The 21,011-nt window shown below is 43.2% G+C and overlaps 1 protein-coding gene across 1 annotated transcript in view; it reads right to left on the bottom strand.

Moving 5' to 3' along the window:
• Window positions 1-21,011, bottom strand: part of NRP1 (neuropilin 1) — a 250,074-nt gene that overhangs the window by 158,175 nt on the left and 70,888 nt on the right. The window contains exon 3 of the mRNA XM_068235766.1: window positions 2,219-2,400. Coding sequence (XP_068091867.1) covers window positions 2,219-2,400 — 182 coding nt within the window. The remainder of the gene's footprint in view (window positions 1-2,218; window positions 2,401-21,011) is intronic.

Genomic DNA, 21,011 nt, shown 5'->3' with positions numbered 1-21,011 from the left:
CCAGCTACTGAGGGCGTGCAGTGATTGGCCGCAATGACGAGCATGATCCCGCCCTCGGGACTATCGGGCGGTGTAACAAACCGGCAGTAGCCGTATGCGCTGGGATTGGCTGACTCGGGCAGCGCTCCCCCACCTGAATGGTCAATGGCTTTGTTGTCATCTAACCTAGTGAAAGCCACATGGTAGCGGTGGCGTTTGCGCTGTATTTCTTCCATTCCTTCCTCTTCGGTAAGCTAATGCAGCGATCTGCCATCATTCCTTACACACGTGCTTTTAATTTATTCTGATTACTGCAGTATAATATCTGATGGTCTCCTCATTCAATAACGTTAATAGGACACGCAGACACAGCACACAGGGGGACACCAGACACGGGGACTAGAAAAAACATAGGCACTGCTACGTACATTTGGACTATAAGACGCACTGACTTTTTTCCTCCACTTTTGGGGGAGAAAAAGTGCGTCTTATAGTCCGAAAAATACGGTATTTGATATTGGCGAGTGCAGTGTTGACTACTGCTGTGGCAAATGTCATATTGCTGTTACCGACAGACTTGTTTGCCCTGAAGAAGGGCGTGTCCCAAAACATTGGCATACTGTCTGCATCAATTTAGTCTTTGAAAATGATGGAAGTGCCAGCCTTGTTGTATTGCATGCATAAATTTTAGAGGGGGTTTGCAGCTGATAAATTTAGGACATTTTTCTAATAAGGTCTAAAGGTGTTTTTTACTGAATGCCCAATACAATGACACTTAAAGAGTAACTGTCAGGCTGCAGAAGCTAATTTAAACCTCTATTCTCCTGTGTTAAACAGTTTAGAAGGAAGCTCAAAAGCCATTAGTGAAGATAAAAATCTCAGTTACCTTTGATGTGTGCTTATCAGCAAGTCTGTTATAGACCCATAAAGACGCAAGCCGCATACTAAACTGCAAAGCATTCTGGGGCCCTCCCCTCGGCTGCTAATGAGACGTTACAGAAGCTTGTAATCAGTCCAGCGTGTAGCACTGATAAATCTCGGGGCAGAGTACTCTGCAGGAGTCAGCTATTGTTCCTAGCCACATGGCTCATTAATATTCATTGCACACTGTGTTGTTCAAGTAGGAGCTTATCTGTGATCAGGAAGCAGGCAGGACATGAGGACACATTTGACAGAAAAACATGGAGCCTGCCATGAGCTGTCAGGAGCATCTATCTCTGCATATACTATATACAAATTCTGTGAAATCCAAACGTGGACAGTGAAATGCATATGTAATGTAAGTACAGCCAATCTTTAGCTACTGATATATGTGTTTATTTTCTCTGAGACCTTATACCTAACAGCTCCTCTTTAAAGAGTAACTGTCAGGCTGCAAAAGCTAATTTAAACCTCTATTCTCCCGTGTTAAACAGTTTAGAAGGAAGCCAAAAAGGAAATACTGAAGTTAAAAATCTCTCTTACTTTTGATGTGTGCTGAACAGCAAGGCTGTTATTCCCAAGCTCTTAAAAGGACGAGAGGCCGCATAACATACTGCAAAGCATTCTGGGGCTACTTCTCCCCACCTTGGGTCCTCCCCTCGGCTGCTAGTGAGAAGTTACAGGCTCATATTACAGCAGCTTGTAATGCAGCCCAGCTCACAGCACTGAAAAATCACAGGGCAGAGTATACTGCATGAGTCCGCTATTGTTCCTAGCCACATGGCTAATTAATATTCACTGCACAGTAGTGTTGTCCATTACGATCTTTTTTGTGAGTGGAATCATCAGGAAGCAGGGAGGACATGACAACACAATTGGCTTCATAGGAGACAGACAAACATGGAACCTGCCATGAGCTGTCAGGAGCATCATTCTCTGCAAATACTATATAAAAATTCTGTGGACAGTGAAATGCATATGTAATGTAAGTACAGCCAATATTTAGCTACTGATATATGTGTTTTTTTTTCTCTGAGACCTTATACCTAACAGCTCCTCTTTAATGGAGTATTTCTTTAACCAGGCAGCTGAAGGAGTGAACAGCATTATCTGGTGAGCTGGACTTCATCATGCTGGTCGCAAGGCAAGGGGTGGGGCAGATGAAGAACTATAAGAGATGATCGCCATCTGAGCAATACGAGTCTGTGAACCGGGTTCCTGATATTTTACAACTGATTTGACATCAGCCAATCACAAAGCAAATAAAAAGATAGAAACCGTCTCTGCCAATGACAAACATTGTGGTTTTGAGACTGACCTGTTTTGAAGAGTTCATAACGAATGGAGAATCCAGCACCATGCGTTTCATAGTCTGAGACAAATTTGATGAACAAGGAAGGTCCAACAGAGAGCAGCGCTGGTGGCGCAATCTTCCCGCAGTATTTCCCCAAGAGGCGTCCGCTGGCATTCTCCCCATCATACACTTCCACGTAGTCATATCTGAGGAGGAAAAACAGGGCGAGGACTTGGTTAGACAAAATGTTTCTATTGTATCAAGTTTCAAAACTTAGTAAAAGATGTACTATCATCACATAGTATATACTGGTATATAGGTGAAACTTAAAAAATTAGAATATTGTGCAAAAGTCCATTTATTTCAGTAATTCAGCTTAATAGTTTAAACTATCGTAGTGTTTTTGAATATAAGGTGCTCCAGCATATAAGACGAAAGAGTGTGTCTTATATTCCCAAAAAATACTCTAATATATGAAATAGACTTATTACATGCAAAGCGAGATATTTCAAGCGGAGGGGCTGCGCATGCGCAGAAGTGCCGACTGGCGCGACTGAGCCAGATTAATGGGAGTGATTGCGGCTGAACGGTGGCACTCAGGAGGACGTCAAGGGACACAATGGTGCTTATGAGGCTGGAGGAAGGCTCGGGTAAGTATCACATTTTTTATTTTGACTTCTCAGGTACATTTTAAGTTGAATTACTAAAATAAATGGACTTTTGCACAATATCCTAATTTTTCGAGTGTCAACTGTGTACAATTCTTTAAAAATTTTTTTTAAAAGTTTATGTGATCTGCTCTGATAGGCAACTATTCTTGGCAACAGCGTGAAAGTGCTGATCTTCAGTGAACCCCGCGCCCCCATGATTGCTGGTGAAATGTGAAAACACGTTTATCTCAGAGATGTGGAATGCAGATCAGGCTGCCGTGCAGCGTGGGTGCCGGGCCCCATGGAAACCTTATTTGCAATGATTAATAAGCATGGCATGACTTTTCATAGCTGACTGCAACCTGACATCATCATAAATGCAAGGAAGCAATGACGTCAAGAAGAAGCTGCATTTGTGGCAACTTGAGGGTTTCCAAAGAAGTCAAAATGATGACAAAATGAATAAATCTGAGCAGATAAGATAACAATCCTAGATGTGTACACCCTTCTGCCGGATCAGGACTAAACCCTTGTACACACACCTGACTTTTAAGTCGGCTGAGGCAGCCGTTAATGACCACCTCAGCCGACAATCAGGCATGTGTACGGCACCAGATGACCCCTTGCGCCAAACCCGTGAGTGATCTGTCGGACAGATGTACCCAACCCCAGTGATGCTGATCCCCCGCCGATCCCATAGTTTGTGCCGCTCCCCCACTAACTGTGTGACGTCACACATACGGCACTCGTCACCCCCGGACATAGCAACACAGTGCTTCGTCAGCTACTCAACTGACTGCATGTGTGCAACAGGGCTCAGTGATGGTGTCCAATACATCAGCTCCTTATTAGCCCATATGCAATTCCCTTTTCCAGTTTTCTCCTAGGTGATATTTTCACAACTTGTCAATAAAATGTCCAAGAACACAATCAAAATAATTTTGACAGTACTTTTTACCCATGTTGTAGTACTTTTTCAATTGCAGAGTGCTGAAAAGTTATTTAAAAAAATGAAGAAATATCTCCTAGGCCCATAATCAATTCACTTTTTCTGCTAAGATTTCTCACACAAGATATTTTTACACCTTAGCAATGAAATGTCTTTTAGGCCACCAGCAAGCAAGAAAATACTCAGAATAGTTTTGATAGTACTTTTCCACCTACTTTTTGGTACTTTTTCATTTGCAGAGTGTCGTAAAGTTATTTTAAACAGAACATCTTGTAGGAGAAAAAGTGAATTAAATAAGGGCCTAAATCTCAATGCAAAGTGATGGTTAGGTGTACTTGGTGTGACCTGGAACACGATTAGTGCTGTAAGAGTGCTCTATCAAAACTTGGCTTCACACTGGCTTTTACAGAATCCAAGCAATCAAACATCTGCTTCTGATTGGCCACTGAGTAGATAAACACAATGTTTGGACCCCTTACCAGTTGCCAACATGCTATGCCTGCCTTCACTACTAAAAGTAAAAGCCAGAGCTGAAACAAATTCCCAAAGACAGGTAGCCAACAGACCTTAAAGATTACAGCTGGAGCCTAACTATTGAGGTTTTTTACTCTTTACTGTTAATGAAAATGGTACCTAAAAATAGCCTATTAGTTCCTGGGCTGTACAGTTGAGCAGTTGGATTCCATATTAATTTGTCAACTTTTGGCACAGGCCCATGCACTCTAAACCATCTCCCAGGCAACCTACAATGAGAACGGCTCTATTACAATGATAGATTGATTGCCCACCCTAGCGCTATGTTGGCCACCGTACCAAAATATCCAAGGGGAAATGAATGAACGCAATGGGCAGCTTATGTTGTTTGCTGCTTATTGGCCTGGCAAGCAAAGATCAACATGTTATTCTTTGCTCAACAGATGATATAACAGCGAATCAAGATAGATAATGGAAAGAAGAATATAAATGGAGAATAAGAGGCAGAGATCGGCAGGCGCTATAAGCAAAGAAAAGAAAACAGCAATGAAATTAATTTAACAGATCTAATTTAGCATGATAAAGCTTACAATACTGGAGAGAAATAAATATGGCATCACACAAAAAGATAAAAAAAAAGGGCTGATTGTAATCATCTTTCCATAAAATATTCCGCTCGCCTCTACGTGAAATTCAATCATTCAAGTCAAATGGCCGCCGCTCTTTAATTGCAAGATGTATGTGCTTTTAAAATGTATCTAGTAAGCGGCGCAAGCAAATTCAATTATTATCTCCATTTCAAAAGCTAACGTAATAACATCCTTGTCCATTTGTACTCATTTTTTTTTTCGGGTATATTTACATATACGGAGGAAATAAAAAACCTGCCCCTTTAAAAAAAAAAAATAAAAATGACTGCCGCTGTGTATAAATAGCGGTGATATAGAATTCTGTCCTAGATAACATTTTCTGCTTATAATTTCTGATGCAGCCTTCAACAGTCTTGTATCAGACTCTCTTAAAGCACAAGATGAATGTACGTCGGGGGTCCACTGGGATCAACACAACGATGATATCACTGGTTAGAGTAGGCAGGTAATGGGTCTTCTATGGAGGAAAAAAAATGCATTACCTCATCAAGTCAATTTGTGTTCTAGTATTGCTGAACATCAAAAGAAAGAAAAATGACACCGGTGGGGGTCATAGGCATTAGCATACGTGGGTTATTGAATTAGCTCGACACTGCTCGATACATTGGCTTATTAATGGTAAGGCTTGGTATTCCATGCTATCTGATCACGCTTTGAAGCAAGTCTACACTCCAGTTTATGCCTTGCTATCTGAAGTTCAATTTGGATTACCAAATGTGCAGTAACATTCAAACTTCACCCAATCAAAGTCAATGCCTCTTCCTGCTCAAGACTTCACAAAACTACACGACAGGCACTAACAGGAAGTAAGTGATCACGGTACTTTGTGCAGAGTCATCGGAGATCTGAAAGATCCGGTCCGCCGTGTCCATCGCTTAACGACGCAGGATCGCCATGGGGGCAGCATCGTTTGACATGCTTATGTTAAACTATCTTGCCAGACGTTGGGTAGGATTGCTGCAAGAATCTTAAGGTGGGTATGGGGCTTAAGAATGCTGCTTGCATGGTTTGTGTTGTCCAACAGACAATCTATGTAGATTTTAGGGATATTTCTTTCAATCAACCTCTTATTTGGTGTTGCAACTGTTTTTTCTTTGTTGGTTGCTCTCTTGAAAGGTTTCCACTTATGTGGTAACACTGATGGGTGTATACCAAGGAAAGGGGTACAGCTTTCTCCTACTGAGGGAGTAAGTGGCAAAGTGAACAACAGGTGTGGCTAAAGAGGTACCAAGGGAGTTTTAGTGAATGAGTAACATTTTTACAGTGTTGAAAAAATAAGAGCCAAAATTAAAACTCTAAACTTTATTCATGACACGTTTTGCTGGTGCGGAGCCAACTTCATCAGGTGAATATCTTAATGAAATACCAGCAGGAGCTGAGGGTGCTAATTACTGGCGAAATGCGTCATGAATAAAAAAAATATATATTTGCAATTGTTGTTCTTTAATTTTTCAAGATTGTAAGAATTCTACCCACTTCCTATCAGTCTTTGGATATTGGTTGGCTATTATATAGCTAAATTATGGATATAAGTAACACCTAAATTATAAATTAATAGGTGTCTGGGTTCGGCTATGATATAGGTTAGGATTAGCACATATTTGTGATTTGCTCCCCCTATTTATTATACAACTGACATGCACTTTTTCAATAAAATTAACTGGAATGATTTGGTTTTCAACATATGCTGAGTTTCGGTCACCCAGATACTAGACAGGTTTGCTTTAAAAAGTGTTCAAAGTTGACGGCCTTTCCGAAATTCCTGGATAAACGAGCACATATCTGTTTTGTTTTTCCTGACTAATACGGCCTGCATAAAACAATCCATCCATTATTCCTGCATAAACTATTGCTCACTATAAAACTGGAAAGCCTGCACGCTTAAAAAGAAAGCCACTTCCTGAAACTCTGTAAGCTAAATGGCCAAGTTACAATTTTCCACAAAGCCTTTGGCAGTGTAGTTGTGCGTGAAGCATATATAAATTATGTGTATTTCATTCGTTTGGCCTGAACTCATTAGTAACTGGGTTCATTTCATATGTTGCTGTTTTTTTTTTAACTGTGTATTCAGCTGTGAAAAGTAATTGGTGGTGATATTATCCACGCATGTGACAGAAGTCCCAGAATACACCTGGGGCCTACACAAAATGGAGGCTGCCAGTGGCAGATTGAGCCAGCATTTTTATGAGAAAACATTCCGTTCAATGCCGAATGGTGCCTCAGCAATCAAACATTAACATTATGGATACAAAGTGACAGGTGGACACTGTCTATCTACTGAACATCTCAAATTGTTGTTAACCTCCATAAATTCTCCATGGGACTTCCTGTTCCTCTCACTCTCTCCGTGGAAGAGGTGGGGGGTGCCAGGACACCCTATTGGAGAAAAAGACTCAAAGACAATGGGAGCCCAAATAGCATAGTATGTTTTTGGTTGCAGCAGGGAAAATGTGAATTACAGAATGGCTGCTCACAAAAGTGGGTTGCAATAGGGGCAACCAACCACTGGAGGCAGGTGGAGACAATAAACCCGACTCTCCTTGGGGTGTCCAGGTGGGGCTGGAAGTGGTCGCTCCCTTTGGTGAAAAAGGACTGGCTCTCACATTGGTGTCAACCAAGTGAGGCCAGGAAGGACCCCTCCAACTTTGGTGGGGAGTATATACAGCACAAAAGGGTAAAGAGGTGCCCAGGTATAAATAAAACTAGGTAAAAAAAAACACTAAAAGCATAAAAAGTGAGGTGGCTTACCTCAATAACGACAATAAGATTTATTTAGCACAGGCAAAGCATTTCCTGTGTCCAAGCCCACATCCTCAGGCCAATACAAGTACCACAGCTATAGTCAGCCAGTCGCATCGAGGCTATACACGACGGATCGCTACTGGAAAAATTTCAGAAGCTGACCACAAGATAACAGAGAAGCCTGGGAGGACAGCGAGGGAGCCCTCGGCCAGCAGAGGGCTGGAGGAAGCCCCAGGTAAGTATAAATGCTGCACTACTGTTCATCTCAGAGGCACTTTAACATTGCAGGCTGCAAGCAGAGCAATTGCTGGTGATCTTCGGCAATTCCAAGTAGCTGCTGAAACTGCTCTAGTGGGTCCCAGGCCTCAAAACTGGATGTGCGTACCAGCCTTTGTGCTTGCAGCACTATCTCACATTAGTTCTTTTGAGGGAGCACGTTTTTCAAACCACAGATCCTCAATGCAGGGCCGGGCCGAGGCAGAGGCTGGAGAGGCTCCAGCCTCAGGGCGCAGTATAGGAGGGGGCGCACAATTCATTCAGCTGTCATTCCCAATTGTGTTTGAAGCAGAAAGAAATAGTAAAAGGGGATACATGGCAGTGACTGCAAGTCAGATAACTAGAGATTAAGGTATTAGGGAGGTTGGGGGCCCTGGGGCGCCTCTTAGTCTAGTAGCAATCAGTGTGTGACGGCTGGGGGGGAGGGATGGAGGGGCGCACTTTGGTGTCTCAGCCTTGGGTGCTGAAGGACCTTGTCCCAGGTCTGCCTCAATGCAAGTGATTTGTATTGCACAAAATATAAAAAAAGATAAAACACTAAAGAAATGAATGCATTCATCGAGGTAAGTTTGAAATTCATGCAGCGCTAGCCCTGCAGCTCTCTTGTTATTGTGTTTCATTGCTAGAGACAGCAAGCCACAGAAACAAGAGCAGCGGCCACCAGGGAGATGACGTCCTGGCGAGCCTGTGGCAAGATCACGGCTGCATAGCTCATTCTGCATGCTGGATGTATAAAAGCTACACATTAGACTCTACCTGGACCACAGCAAATGATCTGCCTTGCAGAAAAATCAGACGCTGCGCTGACAGGAAGGTCCCCTCGGGGCCATTAAGAAACAGTTGCCAACAGCCAGGTTACTAGACAAGCGGATAACCTACAAAGCGTTGTGACACCATTTCTAACACGGCTCAGCCCATTGGCAGTTTAAACAAATGAATTTTACTTTGAGATAATCAGATTGTGTTATTGGTACTTTTTATGATTACAATAGTTATTTTTGATCTGTGAAAGAGTACCTCCAGGGGCGTAATTAAAGTGGAAAAGCCCCTGCGATCGCAGGGGGCCCAGAGCTGTTGGGGCTTGAACTACCAACCTTTCCTTCTTCCGATATAGGGGACTATACTTCAGATCCAGTGTATTTGTGGCTACTCTTGTTATGGGTGTGAAGATTACGATGGCCACACCTGTTTTATAACCCTTGTGAGATGGGCCGTAAAGGGCAAAAAGGGTAGGCAAGGGAAGGGGTGTGAACACTGTGGTGCCCATCAAAGTTTCGCTGGGGAGTCCCATGAATTATAGTTACGCCACCGAGTACCTCCATGCATTACAAAATATTCTATCCACCTTCACCACTCTCCTCTATACTGTTGACCATAATCGGCCTTCTACCAGTTTCCATGCAAGCTACAGTTGTCACCAACATTACAGAGTTCCCGCGGTTCCAGTAACTGGGGCCTGCAGGCTTGTTGATGGAAGACAACTACTGCTCCTTCTGACCATTGGTAGAGATGGTCAAGGAGATGAAAAGATTTCCAGTTTGCATGCAAATTCATCTGGGCCAATCAAATGCACTTCCTAACAATTGGCCTAGTTCCTAGACTATATCTAGTCACTAAAGGTCACTAGAGGTGGGCAGGAGATGAACTGCTCATTTACAATGGCAGAAACCTCATCTCCTATTAGTGACCTCTAGTGGTCAGAGGGATCAGGAGCTGACTCTTTTCTGCAAAATTTGCCAACCCTATCCTTGACCTCTTGAAATTTCTGCCAGAAAGGGGTACCCAGTCCTCCTAGTAATAGTAATAGTAATAGTAATTGTTTAAATATCTCATTCCCTCTCTGTCCTCTTGTCGAATGCTAAGCCAAGTGTACCCTACATACATAAATTAAGTAGCCATGTTACCCAGATAACAGAATTAATCTGATCTGAGGTCTGAGTGATGGGGAGGAATGAGGCAGGCATGGCAGTGCAGCACCGTGGCAGGCATGGGGGTGCAGCACAGTGGCAGGCATGGGGGCACAGCACAGGGGCAGGCACATGCCTGCACCCCTTGAGATACGCCTCTGCCAACTGATCATCTCTAGAGAGCTCGTTTTTTATCTGGGCAAACCCTAGCGTGCAGCTAAGGACAACATTATCATCTAACTTATACAGTCCCCATCAACATGATTGTTATTCTATATAAAGAATGCACACAAAAAAGAGAAAAAAAAAAGGTATGAAGCAATCCAAATAATAATAAAAAAGAGAATCCACTCAATATGATGATACATTCCTTAGTTTTAATGATTTACAGCCAAAAGGCAGATAACCCCATCCACGGCTCATTCACATAAAGCCTTTCATGGTTGAGATTCATAAGCATCTAAACACGACTACCAGCATCTCCCAAACCCCGTTTCAAAACACGAGAGAGACAAAAATAATAAGAACAGAAAATCTGCTGCGATTTCCATATGAAATGATGTTTTGTAATAAGCTCATTCAGATGCACACTCAGTTCCATCAGAAAAACAAAATGCCTGTATATGAAGAGTGTATTTCCCCCACCCGTCAGTATGGAATAAATACGGTATGTCTCCGCATGGTGTTTGAATAAATAAGAGAGGTTCTGGAGCAGAGACATCTGCACGGCCTGCTCTGTGTTACTGTGTGCCCATAGAATGTAATAAGTCTAATGAGAGGGAGGTATGCATCATCAGACCATTCATTCCACGTTGGTTGCTGTGCCGAACGCTGCACGTCTCTGCAGAACACTGCAAATTGCTTTTGTAGCCTGTTGACAACCTGGTTTAAAGGGACTTTATTATGAAGACAAACAGCCATGTGAAAATGTAATATATGTGGGAAAGAGGCGCCGTTTAAGATAAAATGACTAAAAGGTGGATTATGACTTGCCTTCTAGGTGGATAAAGGATAACACAAAGGGATAGCACAGAGTGACATATAGACTTTACTGAACAACGTGTTTCGCCAATCTACTCCAGCTTCATCGCGTACAAGATACAATGGGGTAGATTCATACAATGCGTTACACTCTATTCCTCATACGAAAGTTATGTACTTTATTCTGATTACCGCAGTTAAGTGATCTACCCCAATCTTGGTGAGTTAGGATAGATGCTCAAGATCATGACAAGCCAAGAAGGGACTTTGTATTTAATGACGCTAGCGTAGACTGACAAAAACATTGCACAATAAAGTCTATATGTTACTACTAGCCAACCCTTGGAATTTTCCTTTAAATATCTAGAAGGTAAATTGTTGTCTTCATATGGTTTCATTCTTGTCATCATTTTGTGACAAATGCCACCTGTTTCCCATATGTATCAAGTGCTAGATCCCTTGGTTTCCTGCAAACTGGTTTAGACAACTAACAGTAGGAAGATGGTCTGAAAAAACACCAAAGCCTTTTGCGAACCAAATCGAGTGAATGCAACCGTTCTTTTAATATTTCCTCTCTCCTCCTATGGGAGGTTTTTCAATGCCTTACCAAAAAATGCAGTAAAGTATCTCCATGAAAGTGGTTATAATCAGCTGAGCTCAGCACTTCAGCAAAACTACATTTGTCACTGGAATTACAGCTCCAGTAACTGGAGCCTGTGGCTTTGCTGATAAAAGAGAGCTACCATTTCTTCGGGCCACCAGAGGTCACTGTTGGAAAGCAACAGGTGGACTGTTCATTCACATTAGCAAACAAATGCAATTATTTTACTGACATCTAGTGGTTGGAGGAAGTAGGGATGGACCTACTCCAATCAGCAATATCTGCCAGCTCTAGCTATGGAATTTTAATGCTAGCCCACTGCTACTTATTCTTTGTTCGGATTTGATCTTGTCCCCTGATGGATTTGATTAGTGAGGAAAGATTATCAGACTTCCAGATATCAGTAATTGTACAGTAAAAAGAGCTGCTTTGCTTGATGAGATGGCTACTCAGTGACTCACCAGTGAGGTGTCTGGGGTGCTGTGGGGTGGGCGTCCCTGCAGCCTCTGTCACCTCTCTGAGAGTGACAGCAGCACTAAAGGTAAAGAGAAATGTCCTGAAGAAAGAAGAGGTAGACTGGGGACTAGAGGGAGACTTCCTGGGCAGATAAGTATAATGTTTCCTACCGACATGCCATTTTTTAAAGTTTGTCCAGAAATGGCCTTTTTAACACAGCAGGGGATATGAAATAAAGCTTTTAAAAGTCCATTTAAATTCACAATTCACAAATATGAAGTTTTCAAGAATATTTCAAAGAATAAAATAAGCAAGAAAAAAACAACAACATTCACAGACTATTGCAATCCCAAGGGCAATGCATGAACTGAGGACATCTAAACAGGGCCGGCCTTAGGTTTCACAGCGCCCTGAGCGAAATCTGATTTTTGTGCCCCCCCTCATCCTCTTTGCGCATGCGTGCACGCGCACGCGCACACACACACACACACACACACACACACACACACACACACACACACACACACACACACACACACACACTTCCTTTTTTGACATTGTTACACATCACGCCAAATACTCAGATCTCTGTGACACGTCACATATGTATAACTGAAAAAATACTATTAATAACCACAAATGGATGGAAAGAGTGTCTTAAATATACTTAGTATCTTAAATATACTTAAAAATGAAGGCTAGAACCTTTTCGGAATATTAATAAAAACAATCAGTGGGACAGTTAGCCGCCCCCTCCCCCCCCCCCCCCCCCACCATTTAGAATGACAAAAAAAGACAATTTGCACCACACGTTATAGCCGCAGTGTCCCCCCCCCCAAAAAAAAAAAAAAAATGCCCTCAGACTCAGTATAGATAGGTAGCCAGGTATAGGTGCCATAGTATAGGATCTCATGTGTAGGTGCCCTCAATATAGGTTGCCAAACATAGGTGCCCCCAGTTCAGGAAGTCAGTTGAAGGTCTCCATTCCCCCCCCCCCCCCCCATAGGTAGCCAGGCGTAGGTGCTTCCAGTATAGGTAGCCGGGTGTTGGTGCTTTCAGTGAAGGTAGCCAGCTATAGGTGCCCCCAGTATAAGAAATCAGGTGTAGGTGCCCTCAGTATAGGTAACCAGCTATAGGCGCCCCCTTAGAAGCCGGCGCCCTGAGCGACTGCTCCGGTCGCTCATATCAAAGGCCGGCTATGCAGCTAAAGCTGGTCATACGTGTATTCATTCTTTGGATTCGATCTCTGACCAAACAAATCACTTTGATCGCATCTGCCAGTAATCTATTGTTCAAAGATTGATTTGGTTTGGTTTGAATTTATGCAGTTTATCAACCAAAAGTTTGAGTGGACATGTTTCAAAATCTCCTCACAAGAGGGGCTGGGCAGGAACGATGGGAGCTGAATGGCACTAATGGTGGACTCAGGAGATCGGTGTTTGAATCTCAGCCCTTCCTGTTCAGTAAGCCAGCACCTATTCAGTAAGGAGACCTTGGGCAAGACTCCCAAATACTGCTACTTGCCTATAGAGTGCACCCTAATGGCTGCAGCTCAAGCGCTTTGAGTCTGCCCGGAGAAAAGCGCAATATAAATGTTATTTGTCTAGTCTCGTGCACTGCTGAAGTCTATTGAAATTGAGATTAGCGTTTACGTTAGGAATTGATCACTATCCAATTGAATAGGGATTGATCAGCTTGGCATATCAGGCCACAATCGACCTGTGTATCGCTAGCTTTAGAGTACTCCATGCATTATCCACAATCACAGTTGCCGGAAATGTTTGCTGTCTAAACCTCATTGAGTTGTTTTCACGAAATGTCAGTAAGATTGCTACGCGCGAAGTGTGCACAACAATTTTACTGGTACTCAGGTATCCCACATTTCTATTTAGCTTGACTTGCGATGCCTAGGTAACGCGTATGTTGCCAGGGTACAACGCACTACACTGCTTGCAGTGTGCTGTGTCGTGGCAGTGTACGCGCTAACTAGGTAACGCCATTCTAATTGTGCAACTGTAGTTCTAGTAAAAATTGCCATGCGCTCCCTGTAGACAGCAATTTTACTGACATTCAGTGAATACACCCCATACGCAAGTATGTGTTTTTTTCATTCTGGATTTCAAAATTACCCCGGTAAATGATCCCATGCTTGCGATTTCCCTATCATTTCAGAATAGATTTCAGCAGCCAGAAAAGTTAGGAAACAGACAAATCACAAAATAGCAGAAAAGTAGTGAAATTGCCAGCGCACTACTTAGTTTTCATCCATCCTTCCTTGAATTGGGAATGTTAATTCATTCTGATGGGCCAACTCGAAAACCTGCAAAACTTAAGTGCAAAACTGCGCATCGCAATTTCCTGTGCAGGTCTGACATACTCAGATAACCCTATCAGGCAGAATCTCTGATATTTATGGGAAATTTGAAATGCTAAATGCTCGGTTCAGCCATCTGGTCTGTATTATAAAGTCATTTGTTGCGTCCCTCTGCCTCGCTCACAGCAGAATCTTCCTTCCTGCCAATTTTAAAGCCAATAAAACGCCTTGTAATTTATATTTGTTTGCTTGCCTCAGATTACCGTGAATTCATCGATAAGGCCAAAACACTTGGCAAATAACTGTGGGCAAGGAGCGCAAGCAGACCATCACAAGATCAATATTTGCACACATGTCCAGCCATTTGTGTGTCAGTGTTTTGGCATTTCGTTGGTGAGTTAAACCATCGGGGCCAAGAGTTAACAGTTTGAAGGAGAGTTTTCATGTATTTAAAGAATTCCATACAAGCCTTCTGTAGTCTGCAGGATCCTATACTAGCGATAAACTTAAAGGACAACTGAAGATAGAGGAATATGGAGGCTGCCATATTTATTTCCTTTTAACAATAGCAGTTGCCTGCTGTCCTGCTGATCCTCTGCCTCTAAAGCTGAATATCCCCCAACGACGAGCGTTCCCTAATCCATCTTGCTGCCTGTGGGTACCGGTGTCACTTGATGGCACACGACGGGCACGAATGGGAAGATAAGCGATCGTGGTACTTTCTGCGGAGTCGTCGGGGATCTTAAAGATCCAATTCGACGTGATGGTTGTTATCGCGACACGTAACCAAACGTCATTTTCGTAATCGTGCATCTGGAATCCATGATGCAAGATTGTAGAAGTGATGGCTCATCCCTCAAAAAAATCACTGATGGTCAGAAACATCCTTGAAGAAATTGCGTGGTGGGTACGGGCCTTAATACTTTTAGCCATAGACCCTGAAGAAGCATGCAGCTCAGATGTTCTGACTGAAGTCTGACTAAATTAGCTGGAAGCTTGTTTTAGGTGTGTGATTCAGATACTACTGCAGCCAAAGAGATAAGAAGGAATGCCGGGCAACTCGTATTGTTCAAAAGGAAATAAATATGGCCTCCTCCATATCCCTCTCAGTTCAGATGTTGTCCTTTCAACACAGGGTTAACACAACCAAATGTGTAACAAAAACTCAGCTTATCTCATGCTAGGCCAGTCATGGGCAAACTCGGCCCTCCAGCTGTTACAGAGCTACAAGTCCCACAATGCATTTGCTTTTATGAGTCATGACTGTGGCTGTCAGACTCCTGTAATGCATTGTGGGATTTGCAGTTCCTTAACAGCTGGAGGGCCAAGTTTGCCCATGCATGTGCTAGGCAGTGATGACAACAGCAGAAAGGCTGTTTTCTGTATGGCTTACAACCAGGAGAAAAGCAAGACTGGCACTAGATGCTGTATAGCAGTAGGACCTGCGGCCATAGTAGTGTAGGAGATACATGCAGGCTTCAGCAGAAGCATGAATCATCAAATGAAAGAGAATGGTGACAATGCATCTCAGTAGAAAGTTACACCTTTATTTAGTGATTTGACCTCTGAGGAAGCGGTTAACCGCAAAACGGCTGTCAGGCTCCGCCCACCCCTACTGCTAACCGTGGTATCAATGCTGGCCTGTTTGCAATCAAGGTGTAAGCTTCTGCTGAGATCCAGTGCCGCCATTATCTTTCCTTTGATGTTTTCTGTATGGTATAGGTTAGCAGAAAAACAATAATCAAATGTCATTTGCAATAGCTGATCGAACTGACAGAATACTTTACGTTTTGACGCATTCCGGAGCTCTCCTTTAAATGATAAGGGTACACGTTCTATAGACACAACTTCAAGTTACCAACTTGGAGGTATTTGTTTACTGCTGAATATTTCAGCGTTTCACCCCATAAAGCCTAAGAGCAGATCTTTTGTGCCAGCACAGTTAAAATAACTTAATTAGCACAATCAGACAGGAATAAGCATTTAATTGTGGATATAAAAAAAAAAGCTAAATCCATTAAGTGTCTCCTTTGATGTAGCCGACTGATTTAATGATCAGAATTAAAGCTTTTAGCGAGTAATGCTGAATCTGAGGGGGGAAAAATTCCCTCATTAGTATGTGAAGCCACCAACCAAGCCATCCACGTGGATCCGCGGCACGTGGCATGGGGCGAATGGCAGCGTTATTACAAACCGGTATTTCTTTTTTATTCCCCGCAAATGTAAAAAGTGCTTGGCGCAGCCATTAGTTCTGTTTGCTGGTGGGCTTTCCATTTGCCGGGTTAAGTCCGACGATTAATTAGCAATAATTATTAGTGTAGTGAGGTTTATTAATCATCGTCTGATATTACGGCTTTTTCACCAGTAAAAAGATTATGTACCAATCTGCTGTTAGGATTTATAATGCAGGAAAATGGTGGGCATTCGATTTTAGCACAGTACAAGGTGTTTCAATTAGCAGAGCGATTACTAAATTTGTACACACTTGGCCCTGCTATTAAGCTCTCCCCTCTGAATATTTTAGAACTGCGGTAACAGAATATTATCGGTTATTCTACTCAAGCTTAAAGCGGACCTAAACCCAGAGCTTCCTCTCTGCTCTAAAAGATAAGTAATAGCATAATGACCTTTAAAAAAACGATTTCTTTGCTTTAAAGGGTACTGCATGCAGGAGTGAAAGGAGGAGACCAAAATCGAGGGGTGGGAGTGTTTCATGTGAGGACCGAAAGTTCCGGATGGAATGGTACCTGGAAATTAGTTTCTACTTAAAGGGAACCCGAGGTGAAAGGCATATGAAGGCTGAAATATTTATTTTCTTTTAAACAATGCAAGTTGCTTGGCTGTCCTTCTGGTCCTGTTTCTCTAAATACTTTTAAGCTGGCCATACACTAGGCCGATTACCCGCCGATCGACAGCAGATTCGATCACTGGGATCAAATCTACTGTCACATCGTTCACGCTAAATGCTAGATTTCGATCTATTTTGTCCCGAAATAGATCGGTCCCGTCGATCGCTTCGTGCAGGAAATTACCATAGATCAAGTAGGGAGCGTATCGCTAGCGGCGTACGATCGACGCAGGTATACATTACCTGAAGCTGGCTCCCGGCATCTTCTCCGCATCACCTTCTGGCTCCCGGCTGGCATCACCTTCCGCATCACGGCATTCGGCATCCGTGTATAACTTCCTGTGTCACTGCAGTGACAGCGGAAGTACAAATAGAGGGCGCTCTATTTGAACTTCTGCTGTCACTGGAGTGACAGAAAGTTATACACGGATGCCGTGATGCGGAGAAGATGCCCGGCATCAGGCTTCAGGTAATGTATGTGGGGGGGAAAAGGCGACAGCGGCAGCTCAGCAGATGGTGAATCGGTTTCAGGCTGAAATCGATTCACAATCTGTTTGCAGTAAAGGCAGCCATACGATCCCTCTCTGATCAGATTCGATCAGAGAGGGATCTATCTGTTGGTCGAATCTGTTGGCAAATCGACCAGTGTATGGCTACCTTTAGGCATAGACTCCAAACAAACAAACAGATCAGATGCTCTGACTAGATTAGCCACATGCTTGTTTCAGGGTTGTGACTCAGACACTACTGATGCCAGAAGATCAACAGGACTGCCAGGCAACAGACACTGTTTAAAAGGAAATAAATATATCAGCCTCCATACCCCTCTTACTTCAGGTTCCATTTCTTTTAGAAACTGGCCCGCACATCAATTATGCTAAATCTCTTTTACTGAAAGTGGAGGTTTCTTTTTAAGATTAAACCCCCAGAAAGGGCCTTGAAGTTACCATGCAGACCTCAGCATCCTTCCTGACACCCTGGCTGCTGGCCCTGTGCATGCTGCGCAAACTGGCGCTGTAAGACAATGTGGGATTTCATGAAAAAAGAGCCAGGTCTGGCTAATGAACTGCTTTATCCTGTGTGTGCCCAGATGATGTATGAGCTTTCCATTGCCTGATCCCATTGTAGACTCCCTGGGCACTTCACTTACCGGCAAATCCTTATTCAAAATCCATAGGCAAGACAAGGGCTGAAAGCAAGAGTGATGTACTACAGTCACTGGATACTTGGTGAAATTTAGAGGAAATATACTTTGAGGTCCACGTGTCGAGAAAAGAGCATTTGTAGCTGTACGCTTTCCATGAAACAAGTGATCATCGTGATTGGCTGCCTGCCTGGCCCATGATGTTTTCATCATGCAAACTTTCATAAGAGCAGATAATATACAACTGTACCAACTAGAAAACAAATACAAGTGTAAAATACACTCAAAAGATATATAAAATATGGTGGGACTGATGTGTTAGGAAAGTCATTGAGAGCGTTTGGGTTAATGTTAGAGATAGTTAAAAAAATGAATATTGGTGATAGACATACAGTAGGTGTGTAAAGGTTAGGGTTAGGTATACAGGCAGAAGCATGAAAATAGCCTCTGCAACCACTGGGGGGCCCGGAGCTGTGGGGGCCCACTTCTCCTCCCTCTCCTTACCAAGATGCAGAGTAGCACAGGTAGTGGAGTAATGCTTTCCTGCTCCAGCACTGTATGTCTCCTCCATACATCACACTTTCTGCTGCTGTGCGCTGGCTCCCGATCACATAACCGACAAGTGCAAGTCACGTGATCGGGAGCCGCCAAATGGCAGCCGAAAGTGTGCAGCATACAGGAGACAAGCAGCACTGGAGCCGGTATATATTACTCTGGTCCCTGCGCTATTATGCATGCGTGTCGGGGCAAAGGGGGGGATTGGTACGGCAGGGAGAAGTTTGGATTCCAGGGCCAGTTCACACAGCCGGCTGCTGGTGGCTCATTTCACCGATGTCAAACAGTTTCTTGCTATTGTATACAATGAAAAGAGGCGCCAAAAGTATAAGATTAGATTAAATGAGCTTAAAAACCAACTTAAATGGCAAAATTGAAGGAGGAAGTGGTGGTCTTACCTCCCTCAAGCAGACACGACAACGACTGCGATTCAGACAGTCAAACACATTTATTAGGAACTCCAAAAAGAAATGCAACGCGTCAGAGGCGCTTAATTTGAATCCTTGTGCAGATTGTTTGATACTCCTCCCTATATTGCCTGATGAAGCGGGGTTGAACCTGCGAAACGCGTTGCATTTCTTTTTGGAGTTCCTAATAAATGTGTTTGACTGTCTGAATCGCAGTCGTTGTCGTGTCTGCTTGAGGGAGGTAAGACCACCACTTCCTCCTTCAATTTTGTCATTTAAGTTGTTTTTTTTAGCTCATTTAATCTAATCTTATACTTTTGGCGCCTCTGTTCATTGTATACAATTTTGAGTCCACCCTTGGTGGAGGGTTGCTACCCTTTCTTCCTGTCTACAGAGAGCGACTTCTTAATCCTGAGTGGGGTCAGGACAATCTCCCCACCTGCTTTTACAGTGGTTGCCTGCTGGTGACCCTGACTTGTGAGTATCTAGCAATACAAACTTATTGCCACCTTGTCCAGTACGAATTACACTATTGGGGCTCTTGGTGTTCCCTGTTTTTATTTAGTTTCTTGCTATTGAGCAGAAAAGCGTTTAGTATCGTTTCCCATTGGTTCATTGTCGTGTTTTCAGCCTCTAGGGGATATGGAACCATGAACCAAGCCAACGCTAGAAGTTACATGCAGCATCTCGAAAAACTTGATTAATTGTGGCGCTTGCACAATCGAAAGTAAATGCATTGACATAAATGCTCCCATTAATCTCAATGCGGGATGCAATGGATCCCGGCGGAAAAAACAACATGCATGGACTGACTTAGAAGTAAGACATTGACGGCAATCTCTGTTGTTCGCTCTGAGATGTGCCAATAAATCTTGAGTCTCGGGGTCAAACTGAGACATTTCCAAATATGATGATCTGTCTTCTTATTTGCCATTGTAAACAAGTCTGCAGCCCGGCAGCCCTGTCTTGATGTAAGCACTCTCGCTGGTGATCTGAACGCATTTGTTATAGATGCGTTTCCTTCCCTTTACGTGGCACACTACAAATACTAAGTAGCCTCTTTACATGATTGAAATGTGTGTCGTCTTTATTAGCCGATCCACATGGGAATTTACAGGTCACACGCTCACCTCTGCCTATCCCGGCCCCTCCCTCCTTCTCTCCCGCCACCGCCTTCGGACTTGCTGAAAAGGTCTTGGCGGTTTCCAAAGTGATGCCTGCTTGTTTCTGTGAAATCTAATACGCTTTTGTACTGTCCTTCATTCAAACAAAGATTAGGTTTTATTGAAATTGAAAATCTGGACGCTTGTCTTGTGGAAATAAGATCCCGAAACCCTACTGGCCAAAGCGTTGATGGTATGTTGTCATATTTCAAGAATAAGAATTATAAAATTCTTCAGTCCCAGTGCGCCTGACGTACAGGGTATCTTCGGTCACAGAAACAGAATAGCTTTCCAGCTGGCCAAAATCAAATCCAATAAAATATCATAATTTGAACTTGTTCTCATAATATCCTGAAATTTTAGTGGGACAAAGTGATGTATCTTTCCTCCTTCAGGTTTATAAAATCTGAACTCTCTTTAATTTGTGCGCCGGGTGGCGCTGATAGTTATGATATCGGTAATATATTGTGCATACTGGTCATCTACAGTTTTGCAAGGTTCCTTACATTTGTGATTTTGGCGCTTTCCGCTTATTGGTTGTCCCCAGGGGCGTAACTACAGGGGAGCAGCCCCCGACACCGCAGGGAGACCCAGATAGGTGTGCCCCAACTGATAACCTACCCTTCCTCCGATACTCCAGATCAGGTGTTTTTGTGGCTAAACATATTACGGGAGTGACGATCCTGATGGCCACACTTGC

This window comes from Hyperolius riggenbachi, chromosome 5, assembly GCF_040937935.1.
Source record: "Hyperolius riggenbachi isolate aHypRig1 chromosome 5, aHypRig1.pri, whole genome shotgun sequence".
Lineage (NCBI taxonomy): Eukaryota > Metazoa > Chordata > Amphibia > Anura > Hyperoliidae > Hyperolius > Hyperolius riggenbachi.
This window is presented reverse-complemented; position numbering and strand designations above follow the sequence as displayed.